The 18,742-nt window shown below is 60.3% G+C and overlaps 1 protein-coding gene across 3 annotated transcripts in view; it reads right to left on the reverse strand.

Annotated features, from left to right (window-relative positions):
* Positions 1 to 18,742, reverse strand: part of SRCIN1 (SRC kinase signaling inhibitor 1) — a 60,046-nt gene that overhangs the window by 34,260 nt on the left and 7,044 nt on the right. For all 3 annotated transcript variants that reach the window (XM_075116981.1, XM_075116980.1, XM_075116978.1), the window contains exons 2-3: positions 14,814 to 15,097; positions 796 to 819 (exon numbers count right to left, since the gene is read on the reverse strand). In XM_075116981.1, the coding sequence (XP_074973082.1) occupies positions 796 to 819; positions 14,814 to 15,097 (308 nt within the window). The remainder of the gene's footprint in view (positions 1 to 795; positions 820 to 14,813; positions 15,098 to 18,742) is intronic.

The following is an 18,742-nucleotide window of genomic DNA, read 5'->3' on the forward strand; positions in this document are numbered from 1 at the left end:
GTCTCTGGGCTCCGGCACGGCATTTGTGTTAGAAAGCCCGTTCCTCCTCTCTCTCCATCAACCCCACCTCCTGCACGGTGCAGGCACAGCCCAGCTTTAGGGAGCAGCACGCCAGCACCCCCCATCCCGAGCCCCCCCCCCCGAGCTCGCCTCCTGCCCATCGCGCGGGGTCGGCCTGGGCTCTCCGCGGAACGAGGGGCTCAGGAGGGGGAGAGGAAGAGCCCGAAGGGGGAAGCGGCGCTGGGCAAACGGTCAAGCGCGGATAAATGACCGACGCACCGTGTGGTGGGAAGCACGGCGGGTCCCGGCGCTCGGCAGGGACAGGCTCCGCTCGCAGCCCCCCGACAACGACGGGGAGGAGGAGGCTGGAAACCAGGGCAATCCTTGTATCTCTGCCCGGGAGCAGGCACCGGGATGGAGCTCCGCAGGTGGATTTCTGAGCTATCTGGAACAGGCTCTTTTCCATCCTTTTCCCGGAATTAAGTTCTCTGCTGCAATGACATAACTCTACAGCAGCAGGATTTGGCTACGGGGTGATAGTGGTCTAACTGAGGGCAGAACACAGATTCATCCCGCTCAAAGAACAGGTTTGTATCCGCACAACAACTCGGCCCAAAAGCATAAGATCCTTCTCACGCGCTTAAACTGCTGCTGAGCCGAGAACGAACTACTTTGGCCCAGGAATCCTCAAGAGAAAACCCGAGCTCCCACCCCCTGACACAGACACAGAGATGAGGCAAGGGTGGAAAAGTGCATGCATTTCAAACAGAGGCATGAAAAATCAGAAATACTGACCTTAAAGCTCCAGTAGTTGGGTTGCTAACAAAAAAATAAAACAAGAAAACAAAAGAAAACAAAAAAAATACCATTAAGATTCTGGTTTTACTTTTGTTTTCCTTTTGAGAATTGTTGACTTTAAACTGTGACATTAAACCTGCTCTCGTTTCTGCTTAAAGTCCCCTCCCAACGGGTTGCTTAAGTTTCATGCTGCTAAGGGCCGGCCAAGGGGAAGCAGGATCATGCAAGCAGGCAGGGAAGGGGGTTGAATGCAGACCGGGGTGCCAGGTAACGGGAGCAGAGCGAAGCGGGGAGCGGGACGGCAGCCCAGCATCACTGCTGGAGTCACTGGTACGCTCACACCACCCTGCACGTGCCGGTCGGCCTGCTGCCCGGGGAGGCGGTGCTGGAAGCCAGAATAATTTCAATTTTTAAACAGATCTTCCAATCCCCCCCCTCTTTGCCCCTGCTACCTCCCTCTGTTGCTTCTTTGCAGCGCTTCCACCGGTGTCAAGCCAATGCGCTACAGCGAATGACAGGAGCTGGCATCACTCACAGCCCAGCAAGCTGGAGAGCTTGGGAGCTTTCTTCTCCCAAGCCACCCACCGATAACCACCAGTGGGAGATTGCACCGAACGCCCCACGGACGCTCGGAGCTGCGATACCCACCATCGGGCAGCGGAGCGGTGCGGGGGTTAGAGACTCGAGCCCCGCTCCCAGGGCAGCACCGGGCTCGCGCAGCCAGGACGGGGCCGCAGGAGCCCGGCAAGTCCTCAGCGGACAAGGCGGGGACCGAGAGCACGCCAGGGCCGAGCATCCCCAGCACGCCGCGCCGCCCGACGGGGACAGGCGAGCTCCCCGCCGCTGCGGGCGAAGCGGAGCCCCTCAGAGCAGGGCATGCGCTTGCCACAGCAGCGTCGCAAGCAGCTTCATCCCGCCCCGGGGCTGGTCCCCTGATGCCCACGCAGCCCAGCCCCGGCAGCAGCACCCCGGCTCCAGCGGTACCCTGAGACCGCGTCTGAGAAAGCCGCGCACGCAGCGGGGGGGGAATTAGATCTGGAAATTAGAAATTAGACAAGGAGCGTGATCCACCTTGCTGGAAGGGGAAGCATTTTGTTATCACCGAGATGTGCAGCTGATGGGCAGGGTGGGACAAACGGGTGCAGAACAGTTTTTTTATTGGGATCAAAGTTCTTGACTGCTCTTTTCTCCCCTCTCGCACCCACCCACTGCCTTGATTTTTTACAGCATTTATTTCCCCACCACAATCACCATGGCTGCAAACCTACTTTGTTACTTAGAGGATGATTATGATGATGATGATGATGATGATGATTTCATATGGAAAGCAAGCTCCCGCACCAAGCTCCCAGTCCCCACCAGCCCCTGCAATGCCGAGAGGCTGCCAAGGAGTGGCTGCCTATCGCAGTGATCCGGGAGCAGAGGAAGACGTTGCCATAAGGTTAGACCATCAGGGAGTATTTGTCCAAGGACTTTAACAATCCACTAGCAGATTTGCTGCTGGGGTATTAACCTTTCTGCTGACAAGGTAAACAGAAGCCTAGTCTATGTGTATAAGCCCAAATTCACTTGTTAGACTCATCTCGGCCACCAGCAGGATGCTCTTATTCCAATTCAAGATGCAGTCCACATTAATATTCCATAAGATATCAGTAGACCCAGACCAAGTTCTGCCTCAAACAAACCAAAACTCTTTTAAAAGTGATTTAAGTCAAACAAGCGCAGTGTTTTCATGCAGACAAACCTCAAGGCACAAAGGTCTTTTCCAAGGGCACACCGTGACTCAGAAGCAGAACCAGAAATAGAAGTCCAGAGCCGTGATTACCAGGCACTATTAGATAACAACCAGCAGGAGCCAAGCCTATGCCGGGCACGTAAAGCTTTTCCAAAACACCAGGAGCTTGAAGGAAGGAAACTGCCTCAGAATGCCTTTCGGGACCAAACGAAGCCATCCGTCGTGTCTAGCAATTAACATGCCAGCTGCACCCGCAGCCCGAGCTCTCGGTGCACGATGCCGGGCGCAGGATGCTGGGGACAAGGCGAGGCTGGCAGCGTTGGTACCTGCCCCCCGTGCACGGGGGCAAAGCCCAAACTGCAGCGTTGCCATGTGTCAAGGCAAAGCATCTGACCCCGGGTAGAAGCTCGGGCTGCTGCAGCCGCGCGCCCGCCAGCACGCTCCTCCTCGGCTAGAGGAGCCGCGGGAAACAGCAGCCCATCTCGCTGCCTCCGAGAGGTGAGCAGGATTGCATCAGCTCCTGAAGGGTTTGACGTGCCGTGCCTTGATTCGGAAACGTCTCGAGTTAAGCTGAGCAGGACAGCAGTTTTGTAACTGTGCTTCTGCTTGGCAGCCCTCATCCAAACTCCGCAAGGCCAGACTCGGATGCCACCCCCTAGGAAAGGCTGCACGAGGGACCCTTAATAAATCACAGCCAATTTCAAATGGGCAGGAGTAAATTCTTCATCCCCTTCCCGTGCCAGACTCGCCCCCTCCAGCAGCTGGTTCTCCCCACCTCCCCACCAGTACACCCAGACAAGGGAGGGGGACAAGAGACCCCCCACCCGGGGAGGGCAGCGCCAGAGGTGCCTGGTCCCTGGAGGCATGGATACGCTGCCTTTGAGGGGATGCTCACCCCAATCTTAACTCCTTTGTGCTCTCAATGGCTGCAATGGGCCTCCATAATGGGACTGGATATTTTGGCCAAATACTCCAAGCACCGCTGGGGAGAGTTCTGGCCAAACCAGACTGTCCCAGTCCCCAAAGGGCCCCGAGCCAGTCTGTGGCAGGAGATGGATTATCCTGACTTTTTCCTTCTGCAACTCTTTTTTTTTTCCCCTCTGTGCTCTTTATTTTGCTGTTGAAGAGTCTCAGTAATTTTCTTCAGACCCTGATATTACTGATCCTATCTCCTGCCAGCCCTTGGTATGTATTTTATTTATTATTTTAGGATGACTGGACAGGCTTATCACAAAGTCCATAAATTACATCCCCACCGCACACAACCACTCCACATCAAACCGGCGATGAGCTTGTCCGAAGCCCAAGTGCCGTGGGAGGGAATCAAGAATATTCTGGAAGAGATTTGGGCTGGGTAGCGTGACCCAGAGCACGAGCCAGGACGGCACAGCACGGCACCCACCCTCTCCCAGGTCCCTGGATCTGGCCCCAGAAAAGCCCCTTCACTGGCAGCCGCAGGAGCGGTGCGGGACCCCCAAGCAGGGCTGGATGGGGCGCAGGGGATGCGCTGCCTGCGCTGCCCGTACCCTGCCGAGAGGCAGGACTGTCCAGGGCTGACAATCTGGTGCCGTCTGCCAGGGCCAAGTGGGCGATGGACACCACCAGGAGACCTTTCGGGAGCTCCATCTGTCCTCGCAGGCACTGCTGCCGCACCGGGCTTGGCAGGAGCAGGGCTCAGCGCCGGCGCTTTGCCCAGCCCGTCCTGCCGTTTGCTCATCCTCCACCCTCCCCAAATCTCCCGAAGCAACAAGGACGCGTTCCCCCGGCACAGGTACCCCGCTCCGGGCACAGGCTGCGCCCCACGAGATGGCAGTGACAGGGGACAAGGGCAGCACAAGCAGCCACAGCCTGAAATGCGGCCACCTCCCACCAGCCCCCCCAAAGCCAGGGGACAGAGCAGGGAGCGCCCGAGCGCTGCGCCCAGCTCCCCTGCAAGCATCACGGCAGCCAGCCAGGCTGGCAAGGGTGGATTTGTACAAAGAGAAGGGAAGAGAAGAGGGCCAAGCTAGAATTAACATATCGCTGGCTCTTCAAAAGCATCAAGGGGAGATAATGGTCTGAGAGAGGATTTGAAGCGACAGCCTTGTTACAACCGATAAAACAGGCGGCTCGCTTGCAGCAGAGCTGTGCAGAAGGTATGAAGAATTACAAAGGCTGAGATTATAATTACAATGAAAGTCATGTCCATGATGCTGCAAAATGATGGACTAACGAGGACTGGGGGCCCCCCAAAGCACAGACGTGCACACGTGTGTGCTCTTAGGAGCCGAGGCACGCGTGCAAGCACAAAACGGGGGGTTGAGATGCTCCTGTGAGCCCACGGCCATGAGGGAACCCATGCACGCACGAATGCTCAGAGAGATGCGCCCGCATGCACACACACACACGCGCTGCAGAGCAGAGGGAAACCAGGGCTGGGGGAACGTGGAGAAGAACATTTTGTAGTTAAGTTAAAGAAAAAGTCTTTGTGATTGTCCCAGGAGAAGACCAGGAGGTAAATTAAATCCAAGTGAGTCACTGCCTTGACCAAGGCAGACTTCCCCTGGTTAGCAATTATAACCCAAATCTGTTAGTGATTAACAAGGCAGGACCGAATGCGTCCCTCTGAAATGGACAGCAGCAGCATCCCCAGCACGCTCCACTGAAGGGAGGGACAGAAGCAGTTTCATGGGCTAATTAACTCATTTTCAGGAGTTCCAGTTTCTGATAGAGCCCCCCTCAGGCGCAACGTCTTGACAAACAAAAATCTCCTTGAAAAATAACAGTAAAGTGAATTTAATCTCTTTCTCCGTATTAAAGTTTTTTAATGCTTTTTCAGCACAACAGAAACTAAATTGAAGTGGAAATAGCCAAATGACAAGACAGTTGAATGCGAAGAGTAACCAGATAGAGTGAAGAGCGACACCGACACCGTGCATTGCAGACATTGTCACCTGAGGGCTCGCAATGGTTGCTAAAGGACCTCTCGAACCCAAGCGTCCCAGCACGCAGGAGAGAGGCCAGCGCCAGCCAAGGCAGGATGCAGGAGCGCTGGGTCTGCTTCCCATCACAGCTGGGCTCCTAAGGGGCCTTGGTGAGTCACCCAACCCAGACCCCACCATGAACAGGGCACCAAGGCGCTTGCTTTGCCCCTTCTCTTTCAGGCACAGGCATCTTTAGGCTGAGGTATGGCTTTTCCTACACGCCTCCCCAGCCTCCAGCCCAAAGAGGCTCTGATGTTCATCAAGAGACATGGCATCAGAGATGCCATAGCAGGCTGTCACAGCGACCTGGTGGCAGGCATCACCGCCAGGCCCCTGGCCCGGCTGCACTGCTCAAAGTTTGCCTGCAGGACCGCACCGTCCCTCCGTCTGCCCACACATCAGCCTTCTCTCCAGGAGAGGTGTGTCAGGTCTCCAGCAGCAATCACAGCCTTGACCCGCAAGGCAGCATCTCCGAGGCAGCCCAGGCGATATTAGAGCACAAATGCCCTTGGACATCAATGGATTTGCACTCCTGACCCTTACTCAAGCCCCCTCCTTTCCTGACGCCAATACAAAGCAAATCAGCATCAACATCTGTCTGTAGCAATGCACCCCGGAGTAGTGATGCATCAGGACAAATGCTCTGCTGAGGATCAGCCATGCAACTGTCAGTTTGGGCTTTAAAATCTCCCTTCTGTGCCCTCCACATCCAAGGTCAGGGATACCTCTTGTACTCCAGGTTCCCTGGGGTCCAGGCTTGGCGCTCAGCACATCCTCAAACTGCTCATGACAGGGACGGGGGGTCTCTGCCCCGTCACCGCCTGGCCCCCACGCCGGCAGGAGCAGGAGCCGTGCACCCCAGCATGGGGACTGAGGTCTCCCCCACCCTCCATCCTGCTCCCAGGGTGTGGGGAGGGTGGCCAGGGAGCAGGGCCAAAGGTTTTGGGGGGAAGGCAGGGAAAGCAGGCAGAAGTTGGGCAGATCAGATTGCAGAGTAGCTATGGCAACGGCACGGCGTAGGTGGACCAACACAATAGGGACGTGCAAGGTAAACCCGGCAGCGAGCAGGCAGCGAGCAGGCAGCGAGCATCCATCCACTCCCCGAGCATCCATCCACTCCCCGCTGCCAGCGACAGCCCCAGGATTCCACCCCCGAGAGCTTTGGGGTGACCTTCCACCCTCCGTCAGGTGCCTCCAAACCCAGGGAAGCTCATCCCTGCAGGACCCCACGCCAAGGACGAGCAGGGCTGGATCCTCTGCAGGGTCCCCTGGACCTCAAGGACCTGCAGATCTGTCAGCACTGCAACCGCCTCCCGGTGGGGTTACAGCAGTCCCACAGCCCTGCCTCCCACCGCAGCATCCCTGGGGGGTACCAGCACCGGGGGGTGCAGCGGAGGGCGCGGCCCCCACCCTGCCCGGCCAGCAGAAAAGCAGGGGGGGAGAGGCAGAGGGCACTGACACACGGCCGCTGATGGAGACCGACTTCTTTGCTCCCTGCCTAATGCTGCCAGCACCGCCGGAGCCAGGTCTGCATCACCAGTGGGGACAGAAGAGCTGCCTTTCTGGCTGCTGCAGCTTCTTGGCGTTCTCTCTCCCAACGCCACTCAGCGCCAGCCCAGCGCCGTGCCACCGGGGGAGGCAGCAGCCCGAGGCCGTCTCGCAAAGACCCCCCGAGGCCACCGGCAGAAGGAGCCCGAATTTGGGTTAGGAACAACAGGAAACTTTGGGCGGCGGGGCAGGGATGGACGCTCGCATTCCCATCGTCGCGTCCGCGCGTGCCGGAGAGGCAGGAATACGCACGCCCCTTCCAGGCTGGCGGCCCCGACGGCTGTGCCGGCACCGCGGCGAGGAACGGGGGAGCGCTGGGAGCCCAAACGCGCCGAGGGGAGCGAGCCAGGCACATCCCACCTGCCGCCGGGACGGGGTCGGATCCAATTCCTGATGGGAGTCCACTGGGAATCTCCCTGCCGGACTACACCACAGGCTCATTAATGTCCTCCCCAGGGGTGCCATCGCTGTCATCAGCGTGGCCGGATTTATTACCCACTTCTCAGGGACTTCAAGATCCGCTTCCTCCCTGCTGCGTGCATAAAGCCCAAGGAGAAGCAGGGTGACCCACAGACCTTTGCATGACTCGCACCTCCCAGGGACCTGATTCCCAGCCAAACCTTGGGCCAGGTCTCTTTTAATCAGCCAGGAATTGCTCCCAGTAGGGGAAAAATAAGAGAATCAATAGAGAGAGCTCTGGCTGCAGGCATAGGGACACACACACACACACACACACACTTGTTCATGTTGCTCCTGACAGCCACGCACGCTCTCCTCCACCATTACAGCAGTTTGCAGTGGTTCACAACGCACTCCACCTCTGGAGGCCAAGATCAGACACCGGGAAGAACAACGAAGGGTCCCGCTTCTCGCTCCCATTGACCCAGCAAGCTCCCACCGACCGCTTTGCTTCAGGCAGCGTTCGCAACCCACCATCACCACCGGTTTTGCAAAAGCAAAGTGCCCAGGTACCCCATGTCCTGCCTGCACGGGGGCACCCCCAGCCTGGCCAGGCACCCCATAAGGACAAGACAATGCCAACCTCACGCCAAGGCCATGGGTACCTCTCCACGTGCCCAGCTCCGGTGCCTCCCGGGGGGCTGGAGCGAGACACTGTCAAACCGCTCCTCCCATCGTGGTGGTCCTGCTGCCTGGCCGGGTTGGGTACACACTGCGGGGGGGGGGGGTCTTCGTGGCACCGGCAGGTCCCCCGCGGGAAGGATGCTCGGCCAAGCGAGCTGGAGGCAAGACAAGCTCCCACATGGCACGGGGATGCTGTGTGACCAGGCCACCATCTGCCCCTCTCCGGCTACCCGCGCTGCAGCCCAAGAAGGGGAGAGGGGAGCAGTGTCCCCTGCAGAGGGACGGGGACACGGATGACACCACGGCGCTGCCCTGGGAGGATGGGGGGCTGCACAGTGGGGCTGGCAGGGGCACCGCTGGGGGTTTTGCACAGCCCCATGTGCACCCGGGGGGGGGCAGGGTGAGCCCCCCCCCGACCCAGCTGCTGCAAAGGGCGACACAGGGTCGGTGGCACCCACAAACGGCCGCCCCCTCCCAGCCGCCAGCCTGGGAGTGGGGGGACCCCCAGGAAAGGGGAAGGTAGGGGGGCTGGGGGGGGCAAGGCGGGGGCTGGAGAGCAAAGGGGGAGATGGAAAGCAAGGGGGGGCTGTAGGTCAAATGGGGGGGGCTGGAGAGGAAGGGGGGTCTGGAGGACAAGGGGGGCTGTCCCCGCCCTGGGGCTCAGCCCCGCGGCCAGGGGAAGGGCACGATCGGGGCCATCGGGTGGTGATGGGGGTGGGAGAGCGGGACCGGGATCTCGGGGTGGCGGCCGGGATGTTTGGGGAGGGGGATGCTGAGATGGGGGGTGGGAGGGACACCAGGATACCTGGAGAAGGGGCGGTCGGGGGACGGCGGTACGGGCAGCCGGACACCGGGGACAGGAGGAAATCGCGACACCGGACCCGCACCCACCCCGGGGGACGCGCCCCGCTCCACCCCACCGACCCCCCCCTCCCGCCCCGGTACCTGCGGCAGGTGAGCCCGGCCCGCGATCCGCAGCGCCGATGAGCTGGGCTCGGCTCGGCTCGGCTCGGCTCGGCTCGGCTCGGCTCGGCTCGGCTCGGCTCGGCTCGGCTCGGCTCGGCTCGGCTCGGCTCGGCTCGGCTCGGCTCGGCTCGGCTCGAGGGGGCGGGGCCTGTGCGCACCTCCCGCCGCTGCGGCCGCCGGCCCCGCGCGCCCGCCCTCACAGGGGCGCGGTCGCCATGGCAACGGCGACTCCACCTGCCGCCGCGCGGCGCCGGGCCGCCAGGGGGGGCGCGCGCTCTCGGAGGGGGGTGATGGGAGGAACTGGGGGTGCAATGGGGCAGGGGTGGGTGCTGGGGGGAACTGCGGGTGCAATGGGACAGGGTGGGTGCTGGGGGGAACTGCGGGTGCAATGGGACAGGGTGGGTGCTGGGGGAAATTAGGGGTGCAATGGGACAGGGTGGGTGCTGGGGGGAACTGCGGGTGCAATGGGACAGGGTGGGTGCTGGGGGAAATTGGGGGTGCAATGGGACAGGGTGGGTGCTGGGGGGAACTGCGGGTGCAATGGGACAGGGTGGGTGCTGGGGGAAATTAGGGGTGCAATGGGACAGGGTGGGTGCTGGGGGGAACTGCGGGTGCAATGGGACAGGGTGGGTGCTGGGGGAAATTAGGGGTGCAATGGGACAGGGTGGGTGCTGGGGGAAATTAGGGGTGCAATGGGACAGGGTGGGTGCTGGGGGAAATTGGGGGTGCAATGGGACAGGGTGGGTGCTGCGGGCAGTGAGGGTGCCATGTGGCAGTTGGAGCAGGGGTGGGTGCCAGGGGACTATGGGGGCAGGGTCCAAGGGGTGCAGGGGTGGGACAGCCCTGCAGGCCCAGCAGCTTTGCAGTGTTTGCCCCCCACGCACCCTGTCAGAGCCATAGAAGGTGGGCTCAGGACAAGCTGTGGGGTGGGCGCAGGCAGCACGGTGCATGCACACACATGCACGCACACATTGCATGCGCACACCCCCCCCGTAAGATGCTGCTGCAGCACAGGGTGCTGCCAGGGGCCCCCCAACCCGGCACCCCCGGGGGTTTTGTAGCCCGTGCAGGAGCTGCGCAAGCCCTGGTGTCACCCTGCACCCAGCCTGCAAGGGCCTGGCACGGCTTTCATCAACTCCCCCAGCTCCCCAGTGTCCTGGGACCCCGAATTCCCCAGGAGCTTTTCCTTCCTACAGTTTTGCAGAAGTGCATCAGCGCATGCTCCCCAAAAGGCTCAACAACTGCAAGTTCATTAAAAATACCTGGGATTTTTTAATACTCTTTTTAATGAGGGGGAGCTGGGTCTGAGCATCCAAGGGGAGGAACGGGGGGCTGCACGCCCAGCCCAGCCCACCGGCATAAGCAGTGCTTGCAAACCCTGGGAGCTGCTGAGCCGACAGCGTTATGGAGAAGGGCGAAGTTCTACTGAGAATAACCAATGCAAAAAAAAATTGCTCCCGGCTGGGAGAGCAGAATCGCCGCTCCCCCTGCCCGCAGACGCAGCCACACGCAGCCCCAGCCCCGAACTTCAGCCCCCCACACATCCCCGACGTGGCAGCACACCCCACCGCAGAGCAGGGAGAGAGCCAAGACACACCCCCCCCCCCAATTTATTTGGGGAAACTGAGGCACAAAGCCAGCTGCAGCAAACCAGCACCTCCCCAACCTGCCTGCACCCCTGCCTGCACCCCCTGCCTGCACCCCCTGCCTGCAGGGTGCTCCTGCCCCACACCCCACCAACGCACCCCACGGCGATGCTGGCGAGGCCCCTTGGCGAGGCAGGAAAGAGCAGGGCCTGGCTTTGTGGGTACGTACATCTGCGCTGGCTGTTATTTATTTATTCCAAAGTCGGATTTATTCTGGGCAGCTGCAAATCTGCTGCTGTCAGGCAGCCACCGGCACGTTAACACTCAGCTCGAGCCTTTTCCTTTTCTTTTTTTTTTTTCCTTCCCCCTGCAGCAGAACTGGACAAGCTTAAATCCAAGCTTTTAGATACTTTTATTTAGACCTGAAAGAAGCCTGTTTCTGCTCCAGCTCTGCTGCGGTATTTAACCCTATGCTGCAGCTTATGAGCTGCAAGGTACCGGAGCAGACAGGGCTTAATTGCCGTACAGCTGGCGTGCCTGCGTTTCACTGGGTACGGGTGAGGAAGGGTTTGTAATCCCTTATTTTCTGGGGTTTATAATTTGTCTGCATAAAACCATGCGTTCCCGCTCATACGCAGCCCCGGGCAGAAAAGCCCAGCCAAAAGCGATGTGGCTATTAGTGAGAAACGGGGAGGGGGCGACGGGGTGACCCCCTCAAACCATCATATTATTATTTTTCAAGATGTTCCTCCCTTCCTAAACGTTCAGTGTCGGGCACCGCGGGGCTGGCCCCGGCCAAACCGCGCACCCCAGAGCATCGATGCACACGGAGGTGGGAAACCCGCGCCACCCCTCTCCCGCGGGCTCTGCCCCACGCTGGGGCAGGATTTACCCCAAACGCAGCCCCGAAGCCCAGCAGCCGCCGGCAGCCGTCTCGTCCCGATTCCCTTTCCTCCCTTTATTGTTAACATGCCCATTTAACACGTCCTCCCATCTGGGTTTTAAATTAGCTAGCTGCCACCTTGGACTTATCCGCAGCTTTGCTAGCAGTCTGTTGGGTGTTGGTACAATTATTTGCCTGTTCTTTTTTTTCCCCCCGCTCTGTTATATATACATATGATTAAAATTAATATTGCACTCGCTTTCCAATTCCTATGCATGAGTACAATGGCGTTTTGCTGCAGGCTTTGCCACGCTGAAAGGGATGTTGACATTTATGAAATGTTTCTATTCACCTCTGATTTTGTAAACTCTCTCATATGTAATTTTTAAAAGACAAAATAGCAAAGCCTGTGATCTGAAGTACCTGCCAGGCTCCCCTAGAATAGCAAAGCAAGTTTCAAGCGTTTCAGGCAGGCCCAGAGTGTTGTATCCCAATGTCATTTAAAGGTTGGCACCCAGCGTTTCCAGTGTTTCTAGTTTCATTTTCTCCCCATTATTATTTACCACCTGCAGGGAAAATGAAGAAAAAGATAAAAAAATTAAAAAGAGAAAAAAAAAAAAAATAGGATCGGGGCGGGGGGTTGCGGGTTTTTCTGTTTCTTTCCCCACCAGTTACAAACAGGTGATCGGGGCTGGGCTGATGGAGGAGGCTGCGCCCCTGCCCAGCGCCCTGCCCGGGGAGGGAGGGAGCCAGCCCAGGGCAGCGGCGCTGCACGGTCACGCAAGGGGAGCCCTCGCCCCTCTGCCACCGAGCCCCAAAAAGCCAGGCTGCGTTTGACTGGTGCCAACAGATCCCCGGATGCCCCGGTCCCACTGGGCGCCCACAGCCCCAGGCGAGGCAGGTCAGAAATAAAGAAGATAATTCCAGAATCCAGATCATCTTTCCTTCACCTTATAAAAATCCTCCAAAGCTTATCAGATCCCAAGTCAACACGAGATGGATTTTTTTTCATAGCTACTGCTTAAAAAAAAAAACGTCTTTACATCATTGTAATAATAAGGGAAAGACTCCTCGTTATTTACTGAGATATATCGCTCTGCGGCTAGAAATGTCACTGCTCCGTCCCACGAGTGGCAGCGCAGATACGGACCCTGCACCGCGTGCGGCTCCCGGCCCCGCTGGGGCCGATGCGATGGCAAAACCACCGTCAATAACCGACCCTTAGCCAAAAACCGGGATGCTCGGCTGGCGCAAATCACCGCAGCCCCCCCCCGCAGCTGTGCGGGATGTGGCCTCTCCCCTTTGCATCCAGCCACAGCCTTTTTGCGAGGAGAGGGGCTGCGGAGCAGGGACCCCCCCCCCCAGTGCTCCCCGGAGCAGCCCCGCCGGGCGAGGGAGGGTGCAAGACGGGGCGGCAGCTCGGAGGAGGCAGCGATGCTGCCGCCGCCGCCTCGGCGCGGGCGGCACGCCGGAGCCCCGCCAGTTTTCCTTACAAAGCTGGATTTCTTTCCGCCGCGCTAGGTCTGGGAGCCGTTGCCTCCGTCCCCCGGGGAGGCGTCTAGTTGGAGATGATATAAGATTTCTTTCCAGCCACTTCCTCAGCTGCTCCGCGCTCACCCTCCCCTGTGCCTTTTTATAAAAGTGCTGCTTTAGGTGGGGATGTATTGCTGCCCTGACAGCATCGCTGGGGCATCGCTGTCACCCGGAGTAGGAGCGGTCTGGGCTCCCCAGCACCCTGGGGTGCTGCCTGGCCCTGGGGGGCACCCGCTGGGCACGAGGGATGGATAGTGCCCCCAGGAACCGTTCAACGCTTGGGCTCTGCTGCTTTCAGCAAGGGGGCCCAGGCACGTCACCCACCGTCCTGCTCCGAGGACCAGCTGGTCCCTGGGCGACAACTGAGTCCCTGGGAAGAGGCGAGCAAAGGAAATGCGATGGCAAAACCACCGTCCATAACCGACCCTTAGCCAAAAACCGGGATGCTCGGCTGGCGCAAATCACCGCAGCCCCCCCCGCAGCTGTGCGGGATGTGGCCTCTCCCCTTTGCATCCAACCACAGCCTTTTTGCGAGGAGAGGGGCTGCAGAGAGGGGACCCCCGCAGTGCTCCCCAGTGCAGCCCCACCGGGTGAGGGAGGGGAATCCCTGGGGAACGGGCAAGCAAGCGAAATGCCCACACGGACGTGGGTACCAAACCCAGGGCACCCCTTGCCCATCCGCACCCCGTCCTGTGCCCCACTCTGGGGCAGAGCCGTGGCCCCTCGCTGCCTCTGCTCGTCCTGCCCCACAGACCCCCGAGCTTGCCGGCCTCCCTGGCACCTTGCTGGGCAGCCGGGGGGGATGTATCTGCCCCAGGAGCTGCACTGAACCGCCCTGGCTCAGAGAGCATCCCTGACCTGGCGTTTGTGCCGCTCAGGCCAGGGCTGACCGCGGTTTTGCACTAGTGGGTCCGTAACACAGAGGAGAGCACTGGGGCTCGGCGGCCAGCCTGGGATTTAAGCCTGTGCTCACAGCAACAGCCTGTCCAAACAACGATTAATGCTAAATCCTCACCCCCAGCACAAGGGCACAGACACGCGGGGACAGGCTGTCCCGGGGCACCGCAGAGCTGCAGCCAGACTGGGGGCGAGGGCTGGGGCGAAGCTTTGCCTCGGCAAAAACTATTTATTTAAGGTTTTGTACCATGCAAGCTACGGCGGGGAGCAACAGCTTCAGAACCAGGGGGCTGCAGAGAGGTGGGGAGCCCAGACAAGGTTTGCAGGGCCGTGCAGTGCCGGGCATGCAGCGGGGTTTGCAGAGAGTCCAGCCCGCGGGTCAGGCTCCCCCTTCCCCAGAGAGGTCGGGGTCTGCAGCCCAGCCGAGACCCGCTGAGACCTGGGCTGGGCATCACCCTTTTGTGGGTTAAATCCAGGTGCCAGCTGCCCCTCGTGGCCATCACAGCCACGGCTCTGCATGTCCATGCATGGAGAAACATCCCTCTCCTCCCCATGGCTGCTGACAGCCAGTGGGATTGAATCCACCCATATGGCAGGGGAAATCCACCTGGGACCCCCCCAGAGCTGGGGAATGTTCCCCCCTGGGGCTGGGGGATGCTTTTCCTCAGACCTGAGCGATGCTTCCCTCGCCGGACCTGCTGCAAGCGGCCACCCATTTCGTGAACCGTCCAGGCCCCTGGTGAGCCTCTTCTCCAGACAGCCCAAAAGGCAAGATGGGGTCCCCATGTCCATCCCCCCCACCCCAAGAAGACATCCCTTACCTGGTCCCGCATGCGCTCCTGCTGTCCCCGGAGCGCCAGCGCGTGCTGCGGGTACTTGTTCTTCAGGTGGTCCATGAAGGCGTCCCGCTTGCGCTCCATCTCCGACTTCTGGAGGCCGGTGAGGGCTTCCAGGCTCTGGGCGGCGATGACGGTGTGCCGCCGCTCCGAGGTGTGCACCAGCCCTACGTTGGAGAAGCGCCGGGTGCCGTTGCCCAAGGTCCGGTATTCCCGCGGGTACTCGGCATCGTCCGCCGAGATCATGTGGGTGCTCGTCCTTTCGGGATCTGCACGGGTGGGGGGAGAGCAGAGAGGGGTCAGGGCCGGCGCCGGGGCGGCCCCGCTGCTATGGGGCAGAGGTGGGGTGCTAAAATTTGAGGATGGGGAGGGGGCTTTAAGCCAGAAGTGATAGCTGAGCCTAGCTGGGAGCAGAGTCATCCCTCAATGGGATACAACCAGAGGGTTGGTGGGTGAGGATTTATCCCCCTGCGATGGCAGAGGTGTCCCCGCTCCCGGGCACGGGGCCGGTGGTGGCAGGAGGTGGATGGGGCAGGGGGCGGCAGGAGGCATGGAGGGGCTGGGATGCCACTGACACCACCACATTCAGACCGAAACATGAATAAAACAGTGTTGGGTCATTACAACGGCACAGACGAGACACAGGAGCTGGGCACCGCTCTGGAGCACAGACAGACAGTGGGACACAGACACACAGACAAACCAAAAAGAAAATTAAATGCTGGCCAGGGCGGAGGGAAGCTCGTGTCTGCCTGTCAGCGCCTGCACTGTGCTGCTGCCCACAGGGGCTGGCAGGACCCCCCCATGCCCTATCTGCCAGGCTCTGCCAGAGACCCCCGCCGGAGGGTCAGCCCCCCCATCCTGGAGCCACTGCTCCCAGGAGCCAGCCCAGCCCTTGGGCACCAAACCCGGCACCGCCGCCGGGCATCGCGGGGATGCTCTGCCCCATCCCAGCCCCCTCGCAGAGCTCACCCCATCGCGGGGTGGGGCAGAGAGGGCAGCGAGGGCGGGCAGGCGGTCACGCGTGCGGTGAGGCCGAAGGGACTCGTCCCTTTGCTAATAATTCATTAGCTGCACGCTGTGATTTTCATTTCCAGGGAAGTTGTGCCGAGCGCACACAACGCGAGCGGCATCGAATGCCTGGAAGTCCCCGCACGCTGCCAGCGCCTGGCACCTCCTCGGTGGCTGCAGGACGAGGCCACCCCGTGGCTCCCAGCCCCTTCCCAGCCCCATGCCCGCTCCAGAGCAGCACTGGGGCACCGGCCCCCACCCCAAGAAGCCATTTTTGAGGGTCTCGTGCCCGTGTCGCACAGCCCTGGGCTGATCCCAGCCACCACCACGTGCCTGCGCCGAGGTCACGAGCTGCCTGTGCCACCACTAACTAGTCTGGCCACCTGCAGCACGCGTCTTGCAGGGATTCACCGCGTTCAGGCTTTCCTTTTTTGCTCACTGTTTAACCTTGATACATTATTCATCTCCTTCCTTGTCCTTTTCTTTCCCCCTACCTTCCTTCCCAAGCTCTTGTTAAGCAAATCATAGAGGGTTTTTCCTTTTCCCTTAATTATTTATCAGCCCAATGTATTAGCTTTATATCAACTGATTGTGTTATTAATGTAGGACAGGACTCCAGCACGTGCTACAGACACAACTCCTCTGCTCAAGGTCAGGCAAGGGGTTTGCTATGAGCCAGGCAGGGACATCCTTACCCCCACCAAAGCTTCACACCTCCCTTTCCTCCTCCAAGAAACCACCAGTCCAGGTCTCTTCCCCCACGGCTCCATCACCAAGCGTGACCTCAGCCACGGGACTGTCACCCCCGTACCCAGCAGACGGCGGCAGAATCTGAGCAAGAGCTAAAGCTCCCGGTCCCTCCCCACCTCGCCGCTTCGCTCAGCCGGGTGCCCGCACCACCGCTGCACAGGGGAGGTCGTGGCGGCGCATCGCTCACGCACGAAACACCCCGCGATCCCCCAGGGAAAGCGGCACAGGAGGGACGTCAGCCGGGACACCTCGGTCCTTCTGCTGGCAGAGGAGAAGGCAGCACAGCGTGGGGCTGAAAGCGTCGTCCCGGGGTCCCCGGGCGCCACCGGCTGCCGCGCCTCGGCTAAACTCCAGCACTGATGGGAAATGCAGATGGAGCAATTTCTCCTGTACCACCCCACTGAGCCCCAGGAGCTGCCTTCCCACCTCTACCTTCACATAACAGCCCCACATAACACGCGCTTCTCAACGAGGCTTTGCTACCAGGCAGAAGGCTCCTTCCTGCCCTCAGCCGGTCACTCAAGCACTTGCTCTATGATGGCAAAGCAGTGGAGATGTGCTGGGGGGCTGCATCCAGCACCCAGCCCAGCCCCAGCCTCGGGTGGGGCAGCACCGTGGAGCATCCTCGAGGGGACCTGGAGCTCAGGGGAAGAGGGAGTGGGACCGCGCACATCCCCCCGGCGCAGGCGATGTGCCCAGCGTCGTCCGGCCCCACCAAACCAGCCCCTCGGCAGTGCCAGACCCTGAACGCCACTGGGACCCTCAGCCTTGTCGTGTCCCATCGGAATGGCGTGTCGGGGAAGGCTGTGCAGGAGGGATGAAGGGGCACCCCGAAAGCCTGCAGCTGCAGCAGCGACAGGGCCGGCAGGAAGGAGCTGCAGCTCCTCTCCCTTTCTGGGGATACTGGCAGTGAGGGAGCCTCGAGCTGGAGGAAGGTGCAGGGACAAGGGCTTTGTAAGGTGCAAGAGGGGATAGTTCCCTGCAGCCACCTCCCCGGTGCCTCCCCCAGCCCCATGTTTAGTGCCCTGGAGTGAGGCTGCGTTCCTGGCTCCTTCCTACCCTCCTCCTCTTCCTCTCGCTGCCAAGCCGCGCATCAGCATGCAGCTCCCCGCTCCCTAATTACATGCTCCGAGAGCGGAACGCGCCAGCTCGCTGTCTCTCTGCCGACTACTAAAAAGGATGATTTGAAAAGCCCTGCACAATCTGCACAGGGGTCAGAGCAAAGCTGGATGCCGTCAAGGGCTCTCCCACCCCCCGCTGCACCACATCCGCTCCCGCATCCCTGTCAGGCTCCAGAGCAAGCGGAGGGGAGGCAGCCCCAGCACCGCGAACCCTGTGATCCACAAACCCCACTAAGGGGAGAGGAGGAAAAGCCACCAGAGACACACGTGTACCGGTTCCCACATCGGCCACCTTCCCCTTACAGATATTCCAGACCAGAGCGGGCAGAGATCATTTGATAAGGGAACAGCCAGTGACTAGGGCTCATTTGGAAAGGGACCTTAAACCACCCACGATCGTGCTTCCCTGGCACTATGCCTGAGAAAAGGGTGTTAATCCTTCCCTCCTGGCATCACCCCAAGGGGATAATGACATCCTGTCACCCAAAATCCCCCCACCAAATTGGTTCTCTTCCTCTTTTGCAGGTACCGTGCATGGATGCTGGAGCAGTGGTACCCGCACAGGGGCTGCCCCAGTGACGGCAGCAGCAGATCCCTGGAAAGTGCTTCCCAGGGCTGCTTCCAAGTAGGTCACTGGGGTAGGAGAGCTGGTGGCTGGAGCCTGCTCAGGGTCCCCATCTCGGCGCTGCCCCAGCCCAGCCAAGCGGGGTGACCCTCTGGGACATCTCCCCCCACACAGGGGCCACCCCATCGCTTACCCATGGGTACAGGACAGCTTCCACGGCGGCCGGCAAACTGCTTCGGCGGGACGGGGGAGGCAGCCCCCAGCTCTCCAGGGGCTGAAGGCGGCTCCTTGGCTGGGCGCAGGGCTCCCACGACAGCCAAAACCCCGCGGTAAATCCTGGCAAGCCCCTCTCCAAGCAGCGGGGGGTTAAGGGAGCGCGGCTTTCTTTGCCGATTCATCCATCCATCTTCCTTACCTACCAGCAGAGGTGTCACCCACGCCAGGGCCAGAGCCTGGGCTCCTAGCAG

This window comes from Phalacrocorax aristotelis, chromosome 23 (assembly GCF_949628215.1).
Source record: "Phalacrocorax aristotelis chromosome 23, bGulAri2.1, whole genome shotgun sequence".
NCBI lineage: Eukaryota > Metazoa > Chordata > Aves > Suliformes > Phalacrocoracidae > Phalacrocorax > Phalacrocorax aristotelis.